This window comes from Scyliorhinus torazame, chromosome 7 (genome assembly GCF_047496885.1).
Source record: "Scyliorhinus torazame isolate Kashiwa2021f chromosome 7, sScyTor2.1, whole genome shotgun sequence".
In the NCBI taxonomy this organism is placed as follows: domain Eukaryota; kingdom Metazoa; phylum Chordata; class Chondrichthyes; order Carcharhiniformes; family Scyliorhinidae; genus Scyliorhinus; species Scyliorhinus torazame.
The window spans coordinates 51,413,399-51,434,439 of NC_092713.1; the positions used below are offsets into that span (position 1 = coordinate 51,413,399).

General features: G+C 43.3%; 1 protein-coding gene across 1 annotated transcript in view; it reads right to left on the minus strand.

The window, feature by feature from the left end:
* The window catches only part of dhcr24 (24-dehydrocholesterol reductase), a 53,093-nt gene that overhangs the window by 12,608 nt on the left and 19,444 nt on the right, over positions 1 to 21,041 (minus strand). The window contains exons 5-7 of the mRNA XM_072510696.1: positions 6,802 to 7,065; positions 4,964 to 5,107; positions 790 to 987 (exon numbers count right to left, since the gene is read on the minus strand). Of these exons, the coding sequence (XP_072366797.1) occupies positions 790 to 987; positions 4,964 to 5,107; positions 6,802 to 7,065 (606 nt within the window). The remainder of the gene's footprint in view (positions 1 to 789; positions 988 to 4,963; positions 5,108 to 6,801; positions 7,066 to 21,041) is intronic.

The window sequence follows — 21,041 nt, forward strand, 5'->3', positions numbered from 1 at the left end:
CATGAATAACCTCAGCCGGTACAGGAAATGAACCCGCACTGCTGAGCTTGCTCTGCATCAAGTGCCAGCTGTATAGCCAAGTGAGCTAAACCGGCCCCCCCAACGTTGTACTATATCACTGGCTCACAAAATGTGGTCAGCAGGTCAGACACTGGGAATTCTGTGACGACTATCTCACCTCCTAACTCCCAAAGCTTGTCTACCACCTACACCTAAGGCACAAGTCAGGAGTGTGACAGAATACACTCACTTTCCTGGATGATTGCAGCTCCAGCAACACGCGAGAAAGCAGCTTACTTGATCGACATCCATTCATCACATAAACATTCGCAAGTCCACCATCAGCGCACATTGACACAGCAGCGTATTATCCACAAGATACACTGCAAACTCCAAGGCTTCTTCAACAACATCTTCTAAACCTGCAACCTCTTCTGCCAGAAGGCGTCAATCACCTGACTTGGACCATCACCATTCCTTCACTATTGCTGGGTATAAATCCTGCAACTCATTTCTTAAAAACACTGGGGGCATATCCACATCACAAGGAATACAGCAGCTCAACCAGGCTGCTCACTGTCACCTTCTCAAGGGCTATTAAGGATGGGCAATGAATGTTGGCCTTGCCAATGGCAGTCATCTCCCATGAACAAATTTATAGAAATTACTATTGATTCCATTTGTCTGTCTCCTTAAAAAGGAAATGACAGCTTAAAAAGCGGGAAGATCATTACAGGCTACGTGATCCAACTTAACTGAGGTCCAAACCCGTCCCACCAATTCCCATACCTTGATCTCACTGTGGAGGAAGATAATCAACTTCTCCAGACTCTTCATTGGTACCAACATGTCCTGGACCACATGGTGCTGCTCATATAGCTTACGAATTGTTTCACCTTGTGTAAGTTTCAGCAATGAAATCTTCGGAGGGACCATCCAACCGAAGATATATCGGAAGAGTGGATTATTGCCAAATGGAATGATGTCCTTAAATGTGGAAGAGGATAAAAAAATGTAAGTACACACTTTTGGAAGAGTTTTGTGCTCAGTTACAATAGAATCTGGTGGCAATATTATTCCTCTGGTCTTCAGTAACTATCCTATAAGTTACAGTTGTATGCAAATCTCTGCCTACATTTAACATGTGAAACTCTACTGTATTTATCACGTTTTACACACATGAAGGCCCTTGGAATTTAAGTATACAAGCACAAAGACATAGATGTTCTCATTCAGTTGGCTGGACAGCTGATTTGTTATGCAGAGCAATGCCATAGTTTAATTTCCATACCGGCTGAGGTTATCCATGAAAGCCTCGCCTTCTCAACCTTGCCCCTCGCCCGAAGTGTGGTGACCCTCAGGGTAAATTACAGTCAGCATTCTCTCAAAAAGGGAGAGCAGCCAATGATTCCCAGGGACTATGGCAACTTTCATTTGGAAGTGGTGGCGCCGCAGTGGTATGATCACTGGACTAGCTATCCAGAGAGCTAGGGAAATGATCTGGGGACCTTGGTTCGAATCCCACCAGATAATGAAATTTGCATTCAATAAAAAAAATCTTGAATTCAAGGTCTAATGAAAACCATGAATCGATCGTCATAAAAACCCCTTTATTCACTAATGCCCTCTAGGGAAGGAAATCTGTCGTCCTTACTGGTCTGGCCTGCATGTGACTCCAGATCCACAGCAATGTGGTTGACTCTGTGATGGCCAACTAGGGCAATCAGGGAAGGGCAATAAATGCTGGCCCAGCCCGTGATGCCCACATCCCATGAATAAATATAGGGGGTGGGTTAATTCAGTTGGCTGGACAGCTGGCTGGTGATACAGGGCAATGCTAACAACATGGGTTCAATTCCCATACCAGCTGAGGCCCGCCTTCTCAACCTCACCCCCTCAACTGAGGTGTGGTTAAATCACCACCAGTCAGCTCTCTCAAAGTGGAGAGCAGCCTATGGTCCTCTGGGATGATGGCAACATTCATGGTGCCTTTCACATTAATCTTACTCCATACGCTTTATGCAATAAGCTAGGTAAAAAATAAAACAGCAAATGCTGAAAATATTGAGAATACGTAACAGGATTATTAGTACCGGAGAAGGAGATGACAGGTTAGCACTTTGATGGAACTTTGTTCCTTCGAACGAAGGACTTGCATTTTTTTCAATGCAGATTTCATGTTGCCACAATAAATCAAATGCAGGACAATTTATTGGGCATATTTATATTTTGCAGCATGCCCATCATCATTCATGCTCAGGACTTTAAGGCTATTAGGATCAGGACCTCACAGCTTCCTCAGTGGTTACGAGTAGAATTGGGTCTGATTTAACATACGGACTAGATTTTAAACCTAAGAATTTAGTATAAGTTGCGTATCCTTTATCCATATTTCCTTTATCCATAAATCGAAAAACCGAACACATCCAAAAATCACACTTTTTATGAACCTCATCAACCTTTAGCACGGGAAGTCTAGTTGTTCGTCGGTGCTTCACCTCACAATTTTTGTGGTGAACATGTCAAAAAGAAATTATTACAGATGTCCTGTATTTATTATTCAGTGACACATCTTACTTTGCTACCCATTTTATTTATTTTAGACAATAGCTAGTTTCGGTTTCGAAAATTGTAACAAACGTTTATATGCGGGATCGGAAAACCACCAAATCACTGACTATAGTTAGGGAGGAAACAGATAGATTTCTAGACTCTAAAGGCATCAAGAGGTATGGCGAGTGGAAGAATATAGTGTTGAAATAGAGAATCAGCCATGATCATATTGAATGGCAGAGATCTGCAATCAAAATGCAATTGTCCCCAAGTGTTTGGGGTAAAGGACCTTGATCTGTAGTTACATTGACTTGCAGAATGGCTTTAACAGCTTAAATGCGCACCAGTTAACTCCAATAAATTAACGGCAATAGTGGTAGTCAGAATCTAATTTCAAAAGAATGATAATGGCAGAACGGCCAGATAATACTTTTGCAGTAGTTTGAGGCTTCATATAATTTTGTTTTGCTCATCGTCTTCCTCCCCGAGCAATGGTTGACAACAGTCTCGAATGTATAATGCGCCTCACAAAATAAAACCTCCAATTAAGAACACATGGCTTACAATTACTTTCCAGTGGTCTATTATTAATATCGTGTGGAATTTGCCAATTATATAGTTTGTTAAATCATGTGTGAATGTCATAAATTCAAATGACATGATGGTTAACACAAGGGTTGAAATTATCGTAAATCATTAGTTTTTGCTTTCACAAAGTCAAATTAATTTTTTGACTAGGCTACTGACTGTTCCTCACTCTGACAAAGGTGAGTAAATTACACACGGATTTAAACTATTAGAATTGTTAAGAGAATGACGTTGGCATTTTTAAAAGAAAAGTTGGAATTTAAACTCTATGCCATTGGGATTATAAACTATTAGTTTAAAATAAATGGTCATGAAATAAGAACAAAATGGCAACATTTAAGTTTAGAAAATACAGAGGAAACGTTACATGAAACATTGGGCCGTAACTTCCTCCAAGTGTAATCAGCATTGTATTTCCACCGTGCCCACTTACCTACACTACATTTCTTCGGTGTCCGTCTCACCTGACCTTCCGACTTAGGCTGGGTGAGATCCAGGCAGCGCAACAGTCTCCCAAGTCCAGTGTGGAAGTCCAGCTCTATCAGATTGAAGGGGGAGACCCCCCTTTTTTACGCCACTAGTTGCCGTAAATCGATGTAATCAGGTCTGATTCAAATTGACAGACCAGGGAGACGTGCCCAAGGTAAATGGATAGGATTTCAGAGGTCCAGGGAGCTTGCAGATTTTCTTTCTGTGGGGGGTTCATCTTAAGTCAGACCTGTATGTGGTGGGGGCTACAGTCGCTGGTCAGGGGATGGGGCGAGGAGGGGATTCAGGCATGAGAGTTGGGTCTGCTATGGGCAGTGATAGCCCCATGCAGGTGGGAGGGTGATTAGCAGAGGAGGTGGGGGAATCCTCTGCGGGACATCGGGGTATTTACAATAGGTACACAGAAGTTATAAAATGTTTTAATTTCCTGACTTTTTCTGAGTGACTATTCATGTAATCCTGTCGGAATTACCCAAAGTTTGCAATTAAGATCACATTTTTAGATGCACACCAGGCAGGGCATTTGCCCAGAGTGGGCACTTCTGGGCAATTGCTGTCAAAATGCTTACCTTTGAAGGTTCTCACCCCCACCCATACCAGCCTCCCCGAACAGGCACTGGAATGTGGTGACTAGGAGCTTTTCACAGTAACTTCATTGAAGCCTACTCGTGACAATAAGCAATTTTCATTTCACCCTCCCCACCACAGAAGTTACAGCCCAATTTAAAAAGGGATCAAGATCCAAGCACTGTGCTTTGGAATAGAGACCCCTCATGGAGGAAAGGGATAAATCTTTTTCACCTAACGCCATTATGCTGCATTTAAGTTAAATGCCAAATCTTGCTCAACCAGTGAGTTTATTTTTCTGGTGATTTTGTGAAAGTAGTTTAATAAAGAACACGGGGAGTCCACAGAGTAAAAATAAGAATAAAGTTTTATTCACAACAAGATTATATACACTTCCAGTAGACCCTACTGGGTTCCTTTCTGGCCAACCTTATATACTCTGGGTAATTGGGATACCCCGTCCCTAGCTTGCATTCCGCAAGGAGCACGAGGTAGACAAGCATTCCCACCCTGGACGTCCCATGCGGGATATTACAGATAGGGGAACTGAAACACTCCAGGCTAGTTGCAATACATACAGAAATAAACCATCAAAATAAATTTGGTCTTCTAGTGTTCGAGATCAGTAAATCAACAGAAATAAATTTCAGAGAAAATTAAGCAAGTTATAGACCTATTGTATACATTTCTTGGCAATCCCAAAAACTACAGTTAGGGCAGGAACAACAAAACCGACAAGTCTGGAAGTAATTCCTACATATATTACCTGAAGTTCCCAGAAGATACTGCGAGTGTGGCGGTGATAGTAGTGTCTCAGAGGGATATATTCCACTGCACTGTGGCTCTCTCGCAGGTACTTCTCCACATGTTTAAAGAACCATGGCTTGTAATAATATCCAATTCGGTTTATCTAAAACAGCAAATTATGCATAACTTTTATTTATAGTTTGAACATAAAGGCCAAAAGTTTAACGTCCACAATTGAAACTGGGCTTTTCGGTCATCAATGGGTGCTCCCAGTTGCTTTTGCTCAATCAAAATGAGTTAGAACTGTAAACTGGACAGTAAACAGTAGAGTTACACACGGATTCTTAATGAACAAAAATATCCCAAGCTGCTTCCCAGAAATGTGGGCATCAAACCACAAAAAGGGGACATCATTCAGGGTGGTCAGAGGATCAGGTTTTAAGGAGGGCAGCAAAGTAAAGATGCAGAGAAGTTTTGGGAGGGAATTCCAGAGCTTAGGAGGCCAAAGGCACAGCTGCCAATGGTGGGGTGAAGGAAAGGGGTTTGCACAAAAGGCCAGAATCAGAGGACCTGTGTTCTTTGGGGACAGTTTGAATGGCTGGAGGAGGTTAGTAATATTAGGAGTGGAATTTTAAAATGGAGACACTGGAGGACTTGCACGGTAGCAGTGGTTGGCACTGTTGCTTCACAGCGCCAGGGTTGCCGGTTCGAATCCCATTTGGGTCACTGGCTGTGCGGAGTCTGTAGGTTCTCCCAGAGTCTGCATAGGTTTCCTCCGGGTGCTCCGCTTTCCTCCTTAGGGGAATTGGACATTCTGAATACTCCCTCTGTGTACCCGAGCAGGCGCCCAAGTGTGGAAACTAGGAGATTTTCACAGTAACTTCATTGCAGTGTTAATGTAAGCCTACTTGTGACAATAATAAAGATTATTATTATTATCATCAAGGTCAACAAGAACAGGATGATGGTTAGATGTTGGATGGAATGTGGGCAGCATAGTTTTAAATTAATACAAAGTATGACAGAAGGAAGACCAACCATGAAAACTTTAGAAAAGTCAAATCTTGAGATGGTAAAGACATAGCTGATGGTCTCAGTGGCAGAGGAGGTAGGAGGAGAGACAAGAAGAATTAAGGAAGTGGATATAAACGGCTTTGTGATCGGAGGAAATGGGATTGAAATCTTGGGTTAAAGAGGGCACCAAAGTTGCAAATAGTCTGTTTCAACACACACCAGGGAAAGTATAGAATCAGTGGGGAAAGTAGAGCATTTGTGGTTGGACTGATAGCTTTAACTGAAAGACATGGTCACCCATTCAAGACCTGATATTGGACAAGCAAAATGATGGCACAGAGGCAGTGGAAGAACAGAAATGGGTTTTGGCAGCATACATTTTTACATCTTCAAATGACATTACCAAGAGATAGCATATGGATGTGAAAGGGAAGAGGACAATAGGTCCTTGAGGTATTTAGATGGTAATGGCACCAGGATAAGAAAATAAACCATTGCTGGAGATGTTCGAGTTGGTAAGAGAGGAACCAAGTAAAGGCAGTCCCACTGAAATTGGCAGAGTAAAGGCACTGAAGATCATTAAAATGCTAAACCGATTTTTGTCAATGCACTGTTCAAATACTTGGAGAAAAGGATCAGGAACTGTTAAGTAAACACCATTATAAATACATCTGCCTGTTGGTTCATGGATTAACTATTGCTTACTTGTCCAATTCAGACTTAATGTGGAATGAGGAGATATTTTTAAAAAAGACATGAAAATATTCACACCATGAACGCTGAATCATATGCTAGATGTGTTGCGTAGCCAAGTTTCCTGGTTCCTCTGTTACTCCAACTTACCTTATCTGGTTCAGCCACATCAGTCAAAACTCCAGTCATTACCACCGCCTCATCCAGTGAATATACAAGGCCCTCCACAAAATGATTTTCTTTATTTTGGGATTCTCGGCTGAATGTTTCACAGATGTTCTTCAGGCCCTGCATTGGCTGGTACTGCAGACGCACATACTTCTTAGCGGGAATGATCTTGATCTCTGCAGCAACAAGAAATCCCAGAGTACCACATGACCACGGCACAGCATAAAATAAGTCTGGATTCTCTTTCTGAAGGCAAGAGAGAAAAAGTATTATTTTAGTAGAGTGGTGTGAGGCCTTTTCAAAAGGATAGGCATCCTCATTTTGTAACATACCTTGGGAGGTTGACTCAAACCTAAACCATTCCACAATCTCTCCTATTTAAATAATTTTGGTAGACATTTAGCTTCCCCAAATTCAGGAATGGTGAGATCCCTTTCTCTAGGTTACTAGTGCAGGGGCAGTAAAAAGAGTGTCATGTGAGAGTACCCTTTAAGAAATGAGTGTTTAAGAAATGTAGAGTGAGCCATGTGCTCCCCATACCACAATCTATTAAAAGTTGTGGGTCAGGTGAACTCCATGATACACTTTGGGATTCTCTAAACCCTGGCCCATAACAATTGGGGGCTCGAGGGGGATAAAAGTCTATCTATTGGATTGGCTTAGTGAACTTAAAGACAGTGAGGAGTGAGCATATTGTGATTGCTTTTCAGGTGTGGTATTTTAGTTTAAGTGGGGTGTGTTGTGGACAATGGCTCTTTCAGAGGCTCAGATGTTTTTGGGGGTGGAGAGAGTCACACGCAGTACCTTATGGACAGAGACTAAAAGCAGACTGTTAGATTTGGCATAAACATAGCAGTTAACATTACCTGACAAAATGCGAAAAGATGAGGTAATTATGGCAGTGGCTAAGCATTTAAAGTTGCCCGAGATACAGATTGACTCATTGGAAATGGCAAAAATTCAGTTGCAAATTAAACAAATGGAACATGCGAAAGAATTAAAGCAGCTTGAATACAAAAGAGAGAGAGCGGAAAGAGTAAGAGAGAGAGGAAAAAGAAAAGGAGAAAAGAATAGCCCTAGCAGAACAAAAAGAAAGAGAAAGGGAGATGCAGATCAGGGAAAAATATAAAGAGAGAGAGTTTGAACTTCAGAAAATGGCCATGAAACGCGACAGTCAGTTGAAATTGGCAGACGTAAAGGGAAACGTACAGTTGGATGATAGTGATGAGGATAGTGAGAAAGAGCGTCAAAGTCAAAGGTTTGGTGAGAATCTATTTAAATATGTCCAAGCATTGCCAAGGTTTGACAAGAAGGAGGTGGAAGTCTTTTTCATTTCATTTGAGAAGGTAGCTAAACAAATGAAATGGCCACAGGACATGTGGGTGTTACTGATTCAAACAAAGCTGGTAGGTAGAGCTAGTGAAGTGTTTGCATCACTACCAGAGGGGGTATCTGGGACGTATGAGGAGGTGAAAAAATCCATCTTGGGTGCAGATGAACCAGTTCCTGAAGCCTACAGACAAAGGTTCAGAAATTTAAGGAAATAATTTGGTCAAACATACATGGAGTTTGAAAGGATCAAACAGGAGTAATTTTGATAGGTGGATAAGGGCTTTGAAAATAGACCAAACATATGAAGCTCTCAGAGAAATTATACTTTTGGAGGAGTTTAAAAATTCAATTCCTGATGTAGTGAGAACTCATGTGGAAGAGCAGAGGGTTAAAACTGCGAGGTTAGCAGCAGAAATGGCAGATGATTATGAATTAGTTCATAAATCAAAGATTGGTTTCCAACATCAGTTTCAGCCTATGAGGGATAGAAACTGGGGACATGAGAAATACTCAAGTGGTAAAAGTAAAGGTGATCTGATGGGAGATAATAAAGACAGTGTGCCTCAGATTAAAAACAAAATCTAGGAGGGTGGAAAAGAAATGAAAAGTTTCAAATGTTTTCACTGTAATAAACTAGGCCATGTAAAGTCACAGTGTTGGTGGTTGAAGAAAAGCACTGGGAAGGCTGATGTGGTAAAACAGGATAAGACAGTGGGGTTTGTTAAAGTGGTAAAAGAAAGCCCAAGTGAAGCGAAGGAGGTGTGAAAGATTGTACAGCCTGATCAAGAGGCGATTGATAATAAGGTGCCAGATCTCTTGAAATAATTTACTTGTGTGGGTAAAGTTTACTCATGTGTATCAGAAGGAGTAGGTGAAGAAGTCACAATTTTAAGAGATAGGGGAGCTAGTCAGTCTTTAATGATAAGAGATGAGGAGTTATGTAGTCTGGGGAGAATATTGCCAGAAAAAGTGGTAATATGTGGAATTTAGGGTGAGAGGAGTAGCGTTCCATTATATACGGTAAGGTTGGAAAGTCCAGTGAAGAGTGGTGAAGTGGTAGTAGGAGTAATAATGAAACTATCTTGTCCAGGAATAGTTTATCTTGGCTAATGATATAGCTGGATCGCAAGTGGGAGTGATGCCTACGGTGGTTGATAAGCCAGTGGAAAATCAGACAACTGAAGTGTTGAAGGACGAATATCCTGGGACTTTTCCGGATTGTGTGATAACAAGGTCGCAAAGTCACAGGATAAGGCAAGAGGAGAAATCAAAGAGTGAAGATGAAGTTGAAGAGCAGAAACGATTTTGGATCAGATGGTTGAAAAAGAACAAGTACAGGTGGAGGATGAGGCGGATACTTTTAGTTCAGGGAAATTGGCGGAGTTACAACAAAAAGATGTAGAAATAAAACGGATGTATCAGAAAGCATACACGGAAGAGGAATCTGCATGTGTACCAGAGTGTTATTACCGTAAAAGTGATGTCTTGATGAGAAAATGGAGACCTTTACAAATGCAGGCGGATGAAAAGTGGGCAGAAGTTCATCAAGTAGTATTGCCGGTAGGGTATAGAAAGGAGGTGTGGCGAGTTGCACATGAGGTACCAGTGGGAGGTCATTTGGGAATAAGGAAAACTCAGCTAAAATCCCAAAACATTTTTATTGGCCTGGACTACATAAAGATGTAGTTACATTTTGTCAATCATGTCACACATGTCAAGTGATAGGGAAACCTCAAGCAGTGATGAAACCAGTGCCCTTAATACCCATTCCAGCATTTGAGGAACCTTTTACAAGAGTCCTAATTGATTGCGTAGGACCGCTTCCGAAAACAAAAAGTGGGAATCAATATCTTTTGACGATAATGGATGTATCTACTAGGTTTCCAGAGGCCATTCCAGTACATAATATTACAGCTAAAAAGATTGTGGAGGAGTTACTTAAATTCTTTACGAGATATGGACTACCCACAGAAATATAATCGGATCAAGGATCAAATTTTACCTCTAGGTTATTCAAAGAAGTAATGGATAGCTTAGGAATAAAACAATTTCAATCAACTGCGTACCATCCAGAATTGCAGGGAGCATGAGAAAGGTGGCATCAGACATTAAAGACAATGTTGAGGGCGTATTGTCAAGATTATCCAGAGGATTACATAGAACGATACAGCGCAGTACAGGCCCTTCGGCCCACGACGTTGAACCGACATGGGAAGTCAAAAAACAAAAGCCATCTAACCTACACTATGCCATTATCATCCATATGCTTATCCAATAAACTTTTAAATGCCCTCAATGTTGGCGAGTTCACTGCTATTGCAGGTAGGGCATTCCACGGCCTCACCACTCTTTGCGTAAAGAACCTACCTCTGTCCTATATCTATTATCCCTCAGTTTAAGGCTATGTCCCCTCGTGCTAGCCATTTCCATCCGCGGGAGAAGGCTCTCACTGTCCACCCTATCTAACCCTCTGATCATTTTGTATGCCTCTATTAAGTCTCCTCTTAACCTTCTTCTCTCCAACGAAAACAACCTCAAGTCCATCAGCCTTTCCTCATAAGATTTTCCCTCCATACCAGGCAACATCCTGGTAAATCTCCTCTGCACCCGTTCCAAAGCTTCCACGTCCTTCCTATAATGAGGTGACCAGAACTGTACGCAATACTCCAAATGCGGCCGTACCAGAGTTTTGTACAGCTGCAACATGACCTCATGACTCCGGAACTCAATCCCTCTACCAATAAAGGCCAACACACCATAGGCCTTCTTCACAACCCTATCAACCTGGGTGGCAACTTTCAGGGATCTATGTACATGGACACCGAGATCCCTCTGCTCATCCACACTTCCAAGAATTTTACCATTAGCCAAATATTCCGCATTCCTGTTATTCTGTCCAAAGTGAATCACCTCACACTTCTCTACATTAAACTCCATTTGCCACCTCTCAGCCCAGCTCTGCAGCTTATCTATGTCCCTCTGTAACCTGCAATATCCTTCCGCACTGTCGACAACACCACCGACTTTAGTGTCGTATGCAAATTTACTCACCCACCCTTCTGCGCCCTCCTCTAGGTCATTGATAAAAATGACAAACAGCAACGGCCCCAGAACAGATCCTTGTGGTACGCCACTTGTAACTGAACTCCATTCTGAACATTTCCCATCAACCACCACCCTCTGTCTTCTTTCAGCTAGTCAATTTCTGATCCACATCTCTAAATCACCCTCAATCCCCAGCCTCCGTATTTTCTGCAATAGCCTACCATGGGGAACCTTATCAAACGCTTTACTGAAATCCATATACACCACATCAACTGCTCTACCCTCGTCTACCTGTTCAGTCACCTTCTCAAAGAACTCGATAAGGTTTGTGAGGCATGACCTCCCCTTCACAAAGCCATGCTGACTATCCCTAATCATATCATTCCTATCTAGATGATTATAAATCTTGTCTCTTATAATCCCCTCCAAGACTTTACCCACAACAGACGTGAGGCTCACCGGTCTATAGTTGCCGGGGTTGTCTCTACTCCCCTTCTTGAACAAAGGGACCACATTTGCTATCCTCCAGTCCCCTGGCACTATTCCTGTAGCCAATGATGACATAAAAATCAAAGCCAAAGGCTCCGCAATCTCTTCCCTGGCTTCCCAGAGAATCCTAGGATAAATCCCATCAGGCCCCGGGGACTTATCTATTTTCAGCCTGTCCAGAATTGCCAACACCTCTTCCCTACGTACCTCAAAGCCATCTATTCTAATAGCCTGGGTCTCAGCATTCTCCTCCACAACATTCTCTTTTTCCTGAGTGAATACCGACGAAAAATATTCATTTAGTATCTCGCCTATCTCTTCAGACTCCACACACAACTTCCCATCCCTGTCCTTGACTGGCCCTATTCTTACCCTAGTCATTCTTTTATTCCTGACATACCTATAGAAAGCTTTTGGGTTTTTCTTGATCCTACCTGCCAAATACTTCTCATGTCCCCTTCTTGCTCGTCTTAGCTCTCTCTTTAGATCCTTCCTCGCTACCTTGTAACTATCAAGCGCCCCAACTTAAACTTCACACCTCATCTTCACATAGGCCTCCTTCTTCCTCTTAACAAGAGATTCCACTTCTTTGGTAAACCACGGTTCCCTCGCTCTACGCCTTCCTCCCTGCCTGACCGGTACGTACTTATCAAGAACACGCAGTAGCTGTTCCTTGAACAAGCTCCACTTATCCAGTGTGCCCAACGCTTGCAGACTACTTCTCCAACCTACCCCTCCCAAGTCATGTCTAATGGCATCATAATTGCCCTTCCCCCAGCTATAACTCTTGCCCTGCGGGGTATACATATCCCTTTCCATCACTAACGTAAACGTCACCGAATTGTGGTCACTGTCCCCAAAGTGCTCACCTACCTCCAAATCTAACACCTGGCCTGGTTCATTACCCAAAACCAAATCCAATGTGGCCTCGCCTCTTGTTGGCCTGTCAACATATTGTGTCAGGAAACCCTCCTGCACACATTGTACAAAAAACGACCCATCTAATGTACTCGAACTATATCTTTTCAGGTCAATATTTGGAAAGTTAAAGTCTCCCATAATAACTATCCTGTTACTTTCGCTCTTATCCAGAATCATCTTCGCCATCCTTTCCTCTACATCCCTAGAACTATTAGGAGGCCTATAGAAAACTCCCAACAGGGTGACCTCTCCTTTCCTGTTTCTAACCTCAGCCCATACTACCTCGGAAGAAGAGTCCCCATCTAGCATCCACTCCGCCACCGTAATACTGTTCTTGACTAGCAGCGCCACACCTCCCCCTCTTTTGCCTCCTTCTCCGAGCTTACTAAAACACCTAAACCCCGGAACCTGCAACAACCATTCCTGTCCCTGCTCTATCCATGTCTCTGAAATGGCCACAACATTGAAGTCTCAGGTACCAACCCATGCTGCCAGTTCCCCTACCTTATTTCGTATACTCCTGGCATTGAAGTAGACACACTTCAAACCACCTACCTGAACACTGGCCCCCTCCTGCGAAGTCAAGTCTGTGCTCCTGACCTCTATACTCTCAATCTCCCGTACCCTAAAACTACAATCCAGGTTCCCATGCCCCTGCTGCATTAGTTTAAATCCCCCTAAAGAGCACTAACAAATCTCCCCCCCAGGATATTTGTGCCCGTCAGGTTCAGATGTAGACCATCCTGTCTGTAGAGGTCCCACCTTCCCCAGAAAGAGCCCCAGTTATCCAGAAATCTGAATCCCTCCCGCTTGCACCATCCCTGTAGCCACGTGTTTAATTGCTCTCTCTCCCTATTCCTCATCTCATTATCACGTGGCACGGGCAACAACCCAGAGATAACAACTCTGTTTGTTCTCGTTCTGAGCTTCCATCCTAGCTCCCTGAAAACCTGCCTGGCATCCTTGTCCCCTTTCCTACCTATGTCGTAAGTGCCAATGTGGACCACGACTTGGGGCTGCTCCCCCTCTCTCCAAGGACCCGGAAAACACGATCCGAGACATCACGTACCCTTGCACCTGGGAGGAAACATACCAAACGTGAGTCTCTCTCGCTCCCACAAAATCTCCTATCTGTGCCCCTGACTATCGAGTCCCCAATTACTAATGCTCTGCTCCTCTCCCCCCTTCCCTTCTGACCAACAGGGACAGACTCCGTGCCAGAGGCCCGTACCCCATGGCTTACCCCTGGTAAGTCCCCCCCCCCCCCCCCCCCCCCCCCGAGTATCCAAAGTGGTATACTTGTTACTCAGGGGAACGACCGCAGGGGATCCCTGCACTGACTGCTTCTTCCCAGTCCCTCTTACAGTTACCCATCTATCTCCAATCTTTGGTGTAACTAAGTCCCTGAAGCTGCTATCTATGACCCCCTCTGCCTCCCGAATGATCCGAAGTTCATCCAACTCCAGCTCCAGTTCCCGAACTCGGTTTTGGAGGAGCTGGAGATGGCGGCACTTCCTGCAGGTAAAATCAGCAGGGACACTAACGGCATCCCTCACCTCAAACATCCTGCAGGAGGAACATTGCACTACCTTACATGCCATCCCTCTAACTTCCAACCAAGTTCTGGTTAATAAATACATTTAAAATTGGGATTGGGATAAAGGAATTCCATTTGTTCTGTTTGCAATTAGGGATGATCCTAATGAGTCAGCCAAATTTAGTCCTTTTGAACTAATTTTTGGTCATGAGGTAAGAGGACCACTTAAATTGATTAAGGAAAAATTGTGCGTGAGAAATCGGAAATTACATTATTGGATTAAGTATCAAATTTTAGGGAACGATTAAATAGAGCAGGTGAATTGGCTAGACAACATTTAAAAGTTGCACAAAATGTGACGAAACGGGTCGAGGTCCAGAAATCCAAAGTTCGTAGTTTTGCCAGTGGAGATAAAGTTTTAGTATTGATACCAGTGGTAGGGGAACCTTTAAAAGCTAGATTTTGTGGACCTTATCAGATTGAAAGGAAATTAAGTGAGGTGAATTATGTGGTAAAAACACCAGATAGAAGGAAGATTCACCGAGTGTGTCATGTGAATATGCTTAAAAGGTACTTGTAAAGGGAAGGAGAGAAAAAGGAGGAAGTTTTAATGATTCTAACTCAAAGTGACGAACCAAATCCAGATGACTGTGATTTCGACATAGTTCAAATTAAATTGGAAAATGAGGATATTCTTAAAAATTGGGGTACATTGGTGAGTTACCTTCCAGAGGAAAAACAAACTGACCTGAAAGAGTTATTGATATCACATGGGCAAGTTTGTAGAGATAAATTGGGAAGTACTAAAATGGCTATACATGATGTAGATGTGAGAAATGATGTTCCGATCAAACAACATCCATATAGACTGAACCCTTTAAAATTGGCACAGGTTAACAAAGAGTTTGAAAGTATGCTTAAAAATGGCACAATTGAAGTGGGTTGCAGTCAATGGAGCTCACCCATAGTGATGGTGCCTAAACCAGACGGTACCCAACGGTTGTGTATGGACTATAGAAAGGTTAATGCAGTTACAAGAACGGACTCTTATCCTATCCCATGTTTGGAGGATTGCATTGAGAAAGTGGGACAATCAGCTTTTATTTCCAAATTGGATTTGGTGATAAACCTAGCCAAAAGTGAATTTGGAAAAGCCCGAATCATTTTCCTTGAAGAGTTTTCGATAAAGGTTACCGGCAGGTACCTTTATCCGGAAGGGCGAAGGAGATTTCAGCTTTTGTGACTCCAGATGGTATATACCAATTCAAAGTTATGCCATTTGGCATGAAAAACGCCCCAGCCACATTTCAACAGTTAACTAACACAGTCATTTCAGGATTACCCAATTGTGCGGTATACATTGACGATCTGGTAATTGACAGAATATTTAAAACATCTGATGGAGTTATTCGATCGACTTCAGGAGGCGGATTTAGTGATAAACCTAGCCAAAAGTGCATTTGGAAAAGCCCAAATCATTTTCCTTGAAGAGTTTTCAATACCCTCGAGACAAGGGGAAATAATGCAATTTCTTGGCATTAGTGGATTTGATCGAACATTTGTGCAAAAGTTTTGTAGCGTGATTGCTCCACTGCTGGACTTGCTGAAGAAACATAGAAAATTTCAATGGACAGCGGACTTTCAACAGGCATTTGACTGCCTGAAAGCGGTGATAACCAATGCTCCTGTGTTGGAGAATTGCAAGGGACTCTGATCAGATTGAACTAAATTATCTGACTTTAAAGAGAAATGTCGAGGCATAGAGAATTGGATGGATCGTGCAGAGACCTTCCTGTTCAACGAGACTGTCAATCATGAAGGATTTCAGTTGGAGGAAGAACGGAAAAAAATGGACTTTATTATTATACCTGTTTGCGTGTGTTGTTTTTTTAAACGAACAAGTATATTTACTGTGTGCATTTCTTAAAGGATAGTGCAACGGTGAAAAATGAAACCATCTTGAAGTTGATGGGGGGGGGGGGGGGGGTTTCTTGGGGGGGGGGGGGGGGTGGGGGGAGAGAAGAGGTGTCATGTGAGAGTACCCTTTAAGAAATGAGTGTTTAAGAAATGTACCTTTCAGAAATGGAGCTGCTCATCTTACTGAAGTGATGTCAGAGTGTGGGTGGAGCGGAGCTCCACTTCTGCTTTTTAGTTTCAGTTTGAGAAAGCTTGGGTGTGTCTGTGAGCTGCACTGCTGTTGATCTCTGCCATGAAGGACTATCTCTTAATCATTTGGTGAATTCAGAAGAATTATAAATGTTTTCAGTCTTGAATGTAAACCCTAATGTGCTCCTGTTTGAAGGTGTGTTAAGTCTTTTGAATGTTAAAAAGACGGCATACAGATTACTTAGTGTTGTATTCCTTGGGGGGTGTATTTGATTTACTGGTTGCCAAGATATTCACTGTTTGTTTTAAAAAGGTTAACTGGAGTTCATAGAATAAATATTATTTTGTTTTAAAAACCACTGGTCCATTTTCTGCTATACCACACCTGTAGAGTGAGCTGTGTGCTCCCCATACCACAATCTATTAAAAGCTGTGGGTCAGGGTGAACTCCATGATACACTTTGGGATTCTCTAAACCCTGGCCCATAACAAGAGTAATAAAGTAAGAGTTCCAGTAGTCTCAGGGATACCAGAAGGATGCCTCAAGGTGGGAGTCTTGAAAATTAATAGAACGATGGAAGATTAGCGCCCGTACAATGTCATGTGCAATGCACTATGGTCCAAAAAACCAAAACAGTGTAACAATCATTAAAAAATTACTGAGGGCAGCACGGTGGTGCAGTGGTTAGCATTGCTGCCTCACGGCACTGAGGTCCCAGGTTCGATCCCGGCTCTGGGTCACTGTCCGTGTGGAGTTTGCACCTTCTCCCAGTGTTTGTGTTGGTTTCGCCCCCACAACCCAAATATGTGCAGGTTAGGTGGATTGGCCATGCTAAAATTGTCCCTTAATTGGAAAAAATGAATTGGGTAATCTAAATTAATAAAAGAATAAATAAATAAAATAATTACTGAAGGCATATTGGAGACAAATTTGCATTTAGATTGCTACTTATGCCGCAAAATATCCAATTCACTTCACATTCAATGAAGTAAGAAATAGGAGTAGTAAAGTATGCAGCCACTAAACACTGCTCCAGCATTCAATGCGATCATGGTTGATCCTCTTCTCAACTCTCCACACTTCTCATGTCCCTCAATTTCCTAATGTGTCTCCATTCTTGTGAGTTACTTTAAAATTGAATAAATGTAAACACAGGTCATAGAATTTCATAGAATTTACAGTGCAGAAGGAGGCCATTCGGCCCATCGAGTCTGGACCGGCTCTTGGAAAGAGCAACCTACCCAAGGTCCACACCTCCACCCTATCCCCAATAGTCAAACAGTTGAAAGTCGTAGTCCACTCAGCAGCCAATGATGTCGAAAGGCAAAGAGTCAAAGTCGTGCAGCAGCTGGGGAGGACGTTGAAAGGCAGGATCTCAGAAGGTAGAAAATCTGGATTACCCCCAGTGCCACATGCTTTTTTAAAAAATTATTTTTACGGGATGTGGGCTTCGCTGGCTAGGCCAGCATTTGTTGCCCTAATTTCCCTCTAGAAGGTAATGGTGAGCTATCTTCTTCAATCACTGTAGTCCTTGTGGTGTAGGTCCACCCACTGTGCTATTAGGGAGGGAGTTCCAGGATTTTGACCCAATGACAGTGAAGGAATGGCGATAAATTTCTAAATCAGGATGGCGAGTGATTTTGAGGGAAACTTCCAGGTGGTGGTGTTCCCAGGTATCTGTTGCCTTTGTCCGTCTAGATAGTAGTGGTCATGGGTTTGGAAGGTGCTGTCTCAGGAACCTTGGTGAGTTCCTGTTGTGCATCTTGTAGATGGTATGTACTGCTGCTACTGTTTGTCGGTGGTGGAGGGAGTCAATGTTTGTGGAAGGGATGCCAATCGAGCGGGCCGGTTTGTCCTGGATGGTCTTGAGCTACACTCATCCATACAAGTGGGGAGTATTTCATCACACTTCTGACTTATGCCTTGTAGATGGTGGGCAGGGTTTGGGGAGTCACTCGCCATGGAATTCGTAGGCTCTGACCTGCTCTTGTACCCACAGTATTTATATGGCTAGTCCAGTTCAGTTTCTGGTCAATGGTAACCCCCAGGATGTCGATAGTGGGGGATTCATTGATGGTAATGTCATTGAAAGTCAAGGGTCAATGGTTCGATTCTCTCTTATTGACAATGGCCATCGCCTGGCATTTGTGTGGCGTGAATGTTACTTGCCACTTGTCAGCCTAAGCCTGGATATTGTCCAGGTCTTGCTGCATTTGCACGTGGACTGCTTCAGTGTCGGAGGATCCCTTCCATCATCTCTGGAGTTCAGTGTCTGGTGAATATCTGACCTTATGTTGGAAGGAAGGTCATTGATGAAGCACCTGAAGATGGTTAGGCCTAGGACACCACCCTGAGGAACTCCTGCAGTGATGTCCCAGGACCGAGGTGACTGACCTTAACAACCACAACTATCTTCCTTTGTGCTAGGTATGACTCCAACCAGTGGAGAGTTCCTCTTCCCCCCCCCCCCCCCCCCCCCCCCCCCCCCCAATTCCCTTTGACTCCCGTTTTGCTAGGGATCGTGATGCCATACTCGCTCAAATGCTGCCTTGATGTCAAGGGCAGTCACTCTCACCTCTGGAGTTCTGCTCTTTTGTCCATGTTTGAACCAAGGCTGTAATGAGATCAGGAGCTGGCAGAACCCAAACTGAGCAGTGTACAGGTTATTGCCAACTAAATACTGTTCAGTAGCATGTTGATGACCCCTTACATCGCTGTATTGGTGATTGAGAGTAGACTGATAGGACGGTAATTGGCTGGGTTGGATTTGTCCTGCTTTTGGGTGTGGGCATACAGGGGCAAATTTTCATATTGCCGGATAGATCAGTGTTGTAGCTGTACTGGAACAGCTTGGCTAGGGGTGCGGCAAGTTCTGGAGCATGAGTCTTCAGTACTATTGCTGGAATATTGTCAGGGTCCATAGCCTTTGCAGTATACATATATATCACATGAGGTGAATTGGCTGAAGACTGGTATGTGATGCTGGGAACCCCTAGAGGAGGCAGAGCTGGATCATCCACTCGGCATTTCCAGCTGAAGATTGTTGTGAATGCTTTAGCCTCGTCTTTTGTTACAACTGTGCTGGGCTACTCCATCATTGAGGATGGGGATATTTATGGAACCTCCTCCTCTAGTGAGTTGTTTCATTGTTCACTACCACTCACGATTGGATGTGGCAGGACTGCAGAGCTTAGATCTGATTTGTTGATTATGGGATCGCTTAGAACATACAGTGCAGAAGAAAAATTTGGCCCATCAAGTATGCACCGGCCCACTTTAAGGCCTCACTTCCACCCTACTCCAGTAAACCAATCACCCCATCTAACCTTTTTGGACACTAAGGGCAATTTAGCATGGCCAATCCACCTAACCTGCACATCTTTGGATTGTGGGAGGAAACCGGAGCACCTGGAGGAAACCCAGGCAGACAGGGGGAGAACGTGCAGACTCTGCACAGAGTGACCCAGCAGGGAACCAAACCTGGGACCCTGGCACTGTGAAGCCACAAGTGCTGGCCACTGTGCTACCGTGCTTCCCAAATGGCTCAGTCTATTACTTGTCATGTGAGAGTACCTTTAAGAAATGGGTGTTTAAGAAATGGGTGTTTATAAAAATATCTGTTGTGGATGTACCTTTAAGAAATGGGTGTTTATCAGTGATGTCAGAGTGTGGGTGGAGCTGGGCTATCTGTCTGCTTTACTTTTGTTCTATGCTGTTTGCTACAGGGTGTGTTGTTTCGTTTTGAGAGCTGCAGGCAAAGCAAGGATCTGTATAAGGATCTCTCTCTGCAAACTTCAGACTGTCTCCAGATCAATTGGGTGATTGCAAAGTGCTGACTGCTCTCAGTAGTGAATTTAAACTTGATTACTGGGTTAAAAAGGGTCTTTTGTCTTATGGATGTTAATAAGGAAAGATTAAGGTTTACTTATAGAATATTGTATCTGTGGGGAGGATTGGTGTTGATAATTGTTAAGATGTTTACAGTGGGTTTATAAAGTGTTAACTGGTTTCATAAATAAACATTATTTTAATTTAAAAGTACTGTGGCTCTCTGGTGCATCACACCTTTAAGGTAAGCCAGTGTGCTCCCCATAACCACAATCTATTAAAAGTTGTGGGTCAGGTGAACTCCATGATACACTTTGGGGTTCTCTAAATCCTGGCCCATAACATACTTGCTACTTATGCTGTTTGGCACGCAAGTAGTCCTGTGTTGCAGCTTCACCAGGCTGACTATGCCTGGTGCTGCTCCTGACATGCTGCCTTGCATTCTTCATTGAACCAGGGTTGATCCCTGGGCTTAGTGGTAATGGTAGAGTGAGGAATATGCTGGGACATGAGGTTACAATTCTCCTGCTGATGGCCCACAGCGCCTCATGGGTGTCTGGTCTTGACTTGCTAGATCTGTTCTGAATCTATCCCATTTAGCACGGTGGTAGTGCCACACAACATGATGGAGGGTATCCTCAATGTGAAGACGAGACTGTGTGCAATTCTGGTTGCCACATTATATGAAGGATGTAATTGCACTGGAGAGACGCCATAACATTCAAGGCTATGGGACAAGTGCTGGCAAGTGGGATTATGTGGGCAGGTCAGGGCCTTTCATGCATCAGTGCAGACTCAATGGGCCGAAGGGCCTCTTCTGCGCTTTGGTATTCTGTGAAACACAGACCGGAGCCTGAGTTAACATTGCTTTCGAACAATATTGTGGAAGCATCATTCACGCCAATGTGTCTTACAGCAGCTCTAGGAATATATGATGTTGATACAAAGTGCAAAATTTTAAAA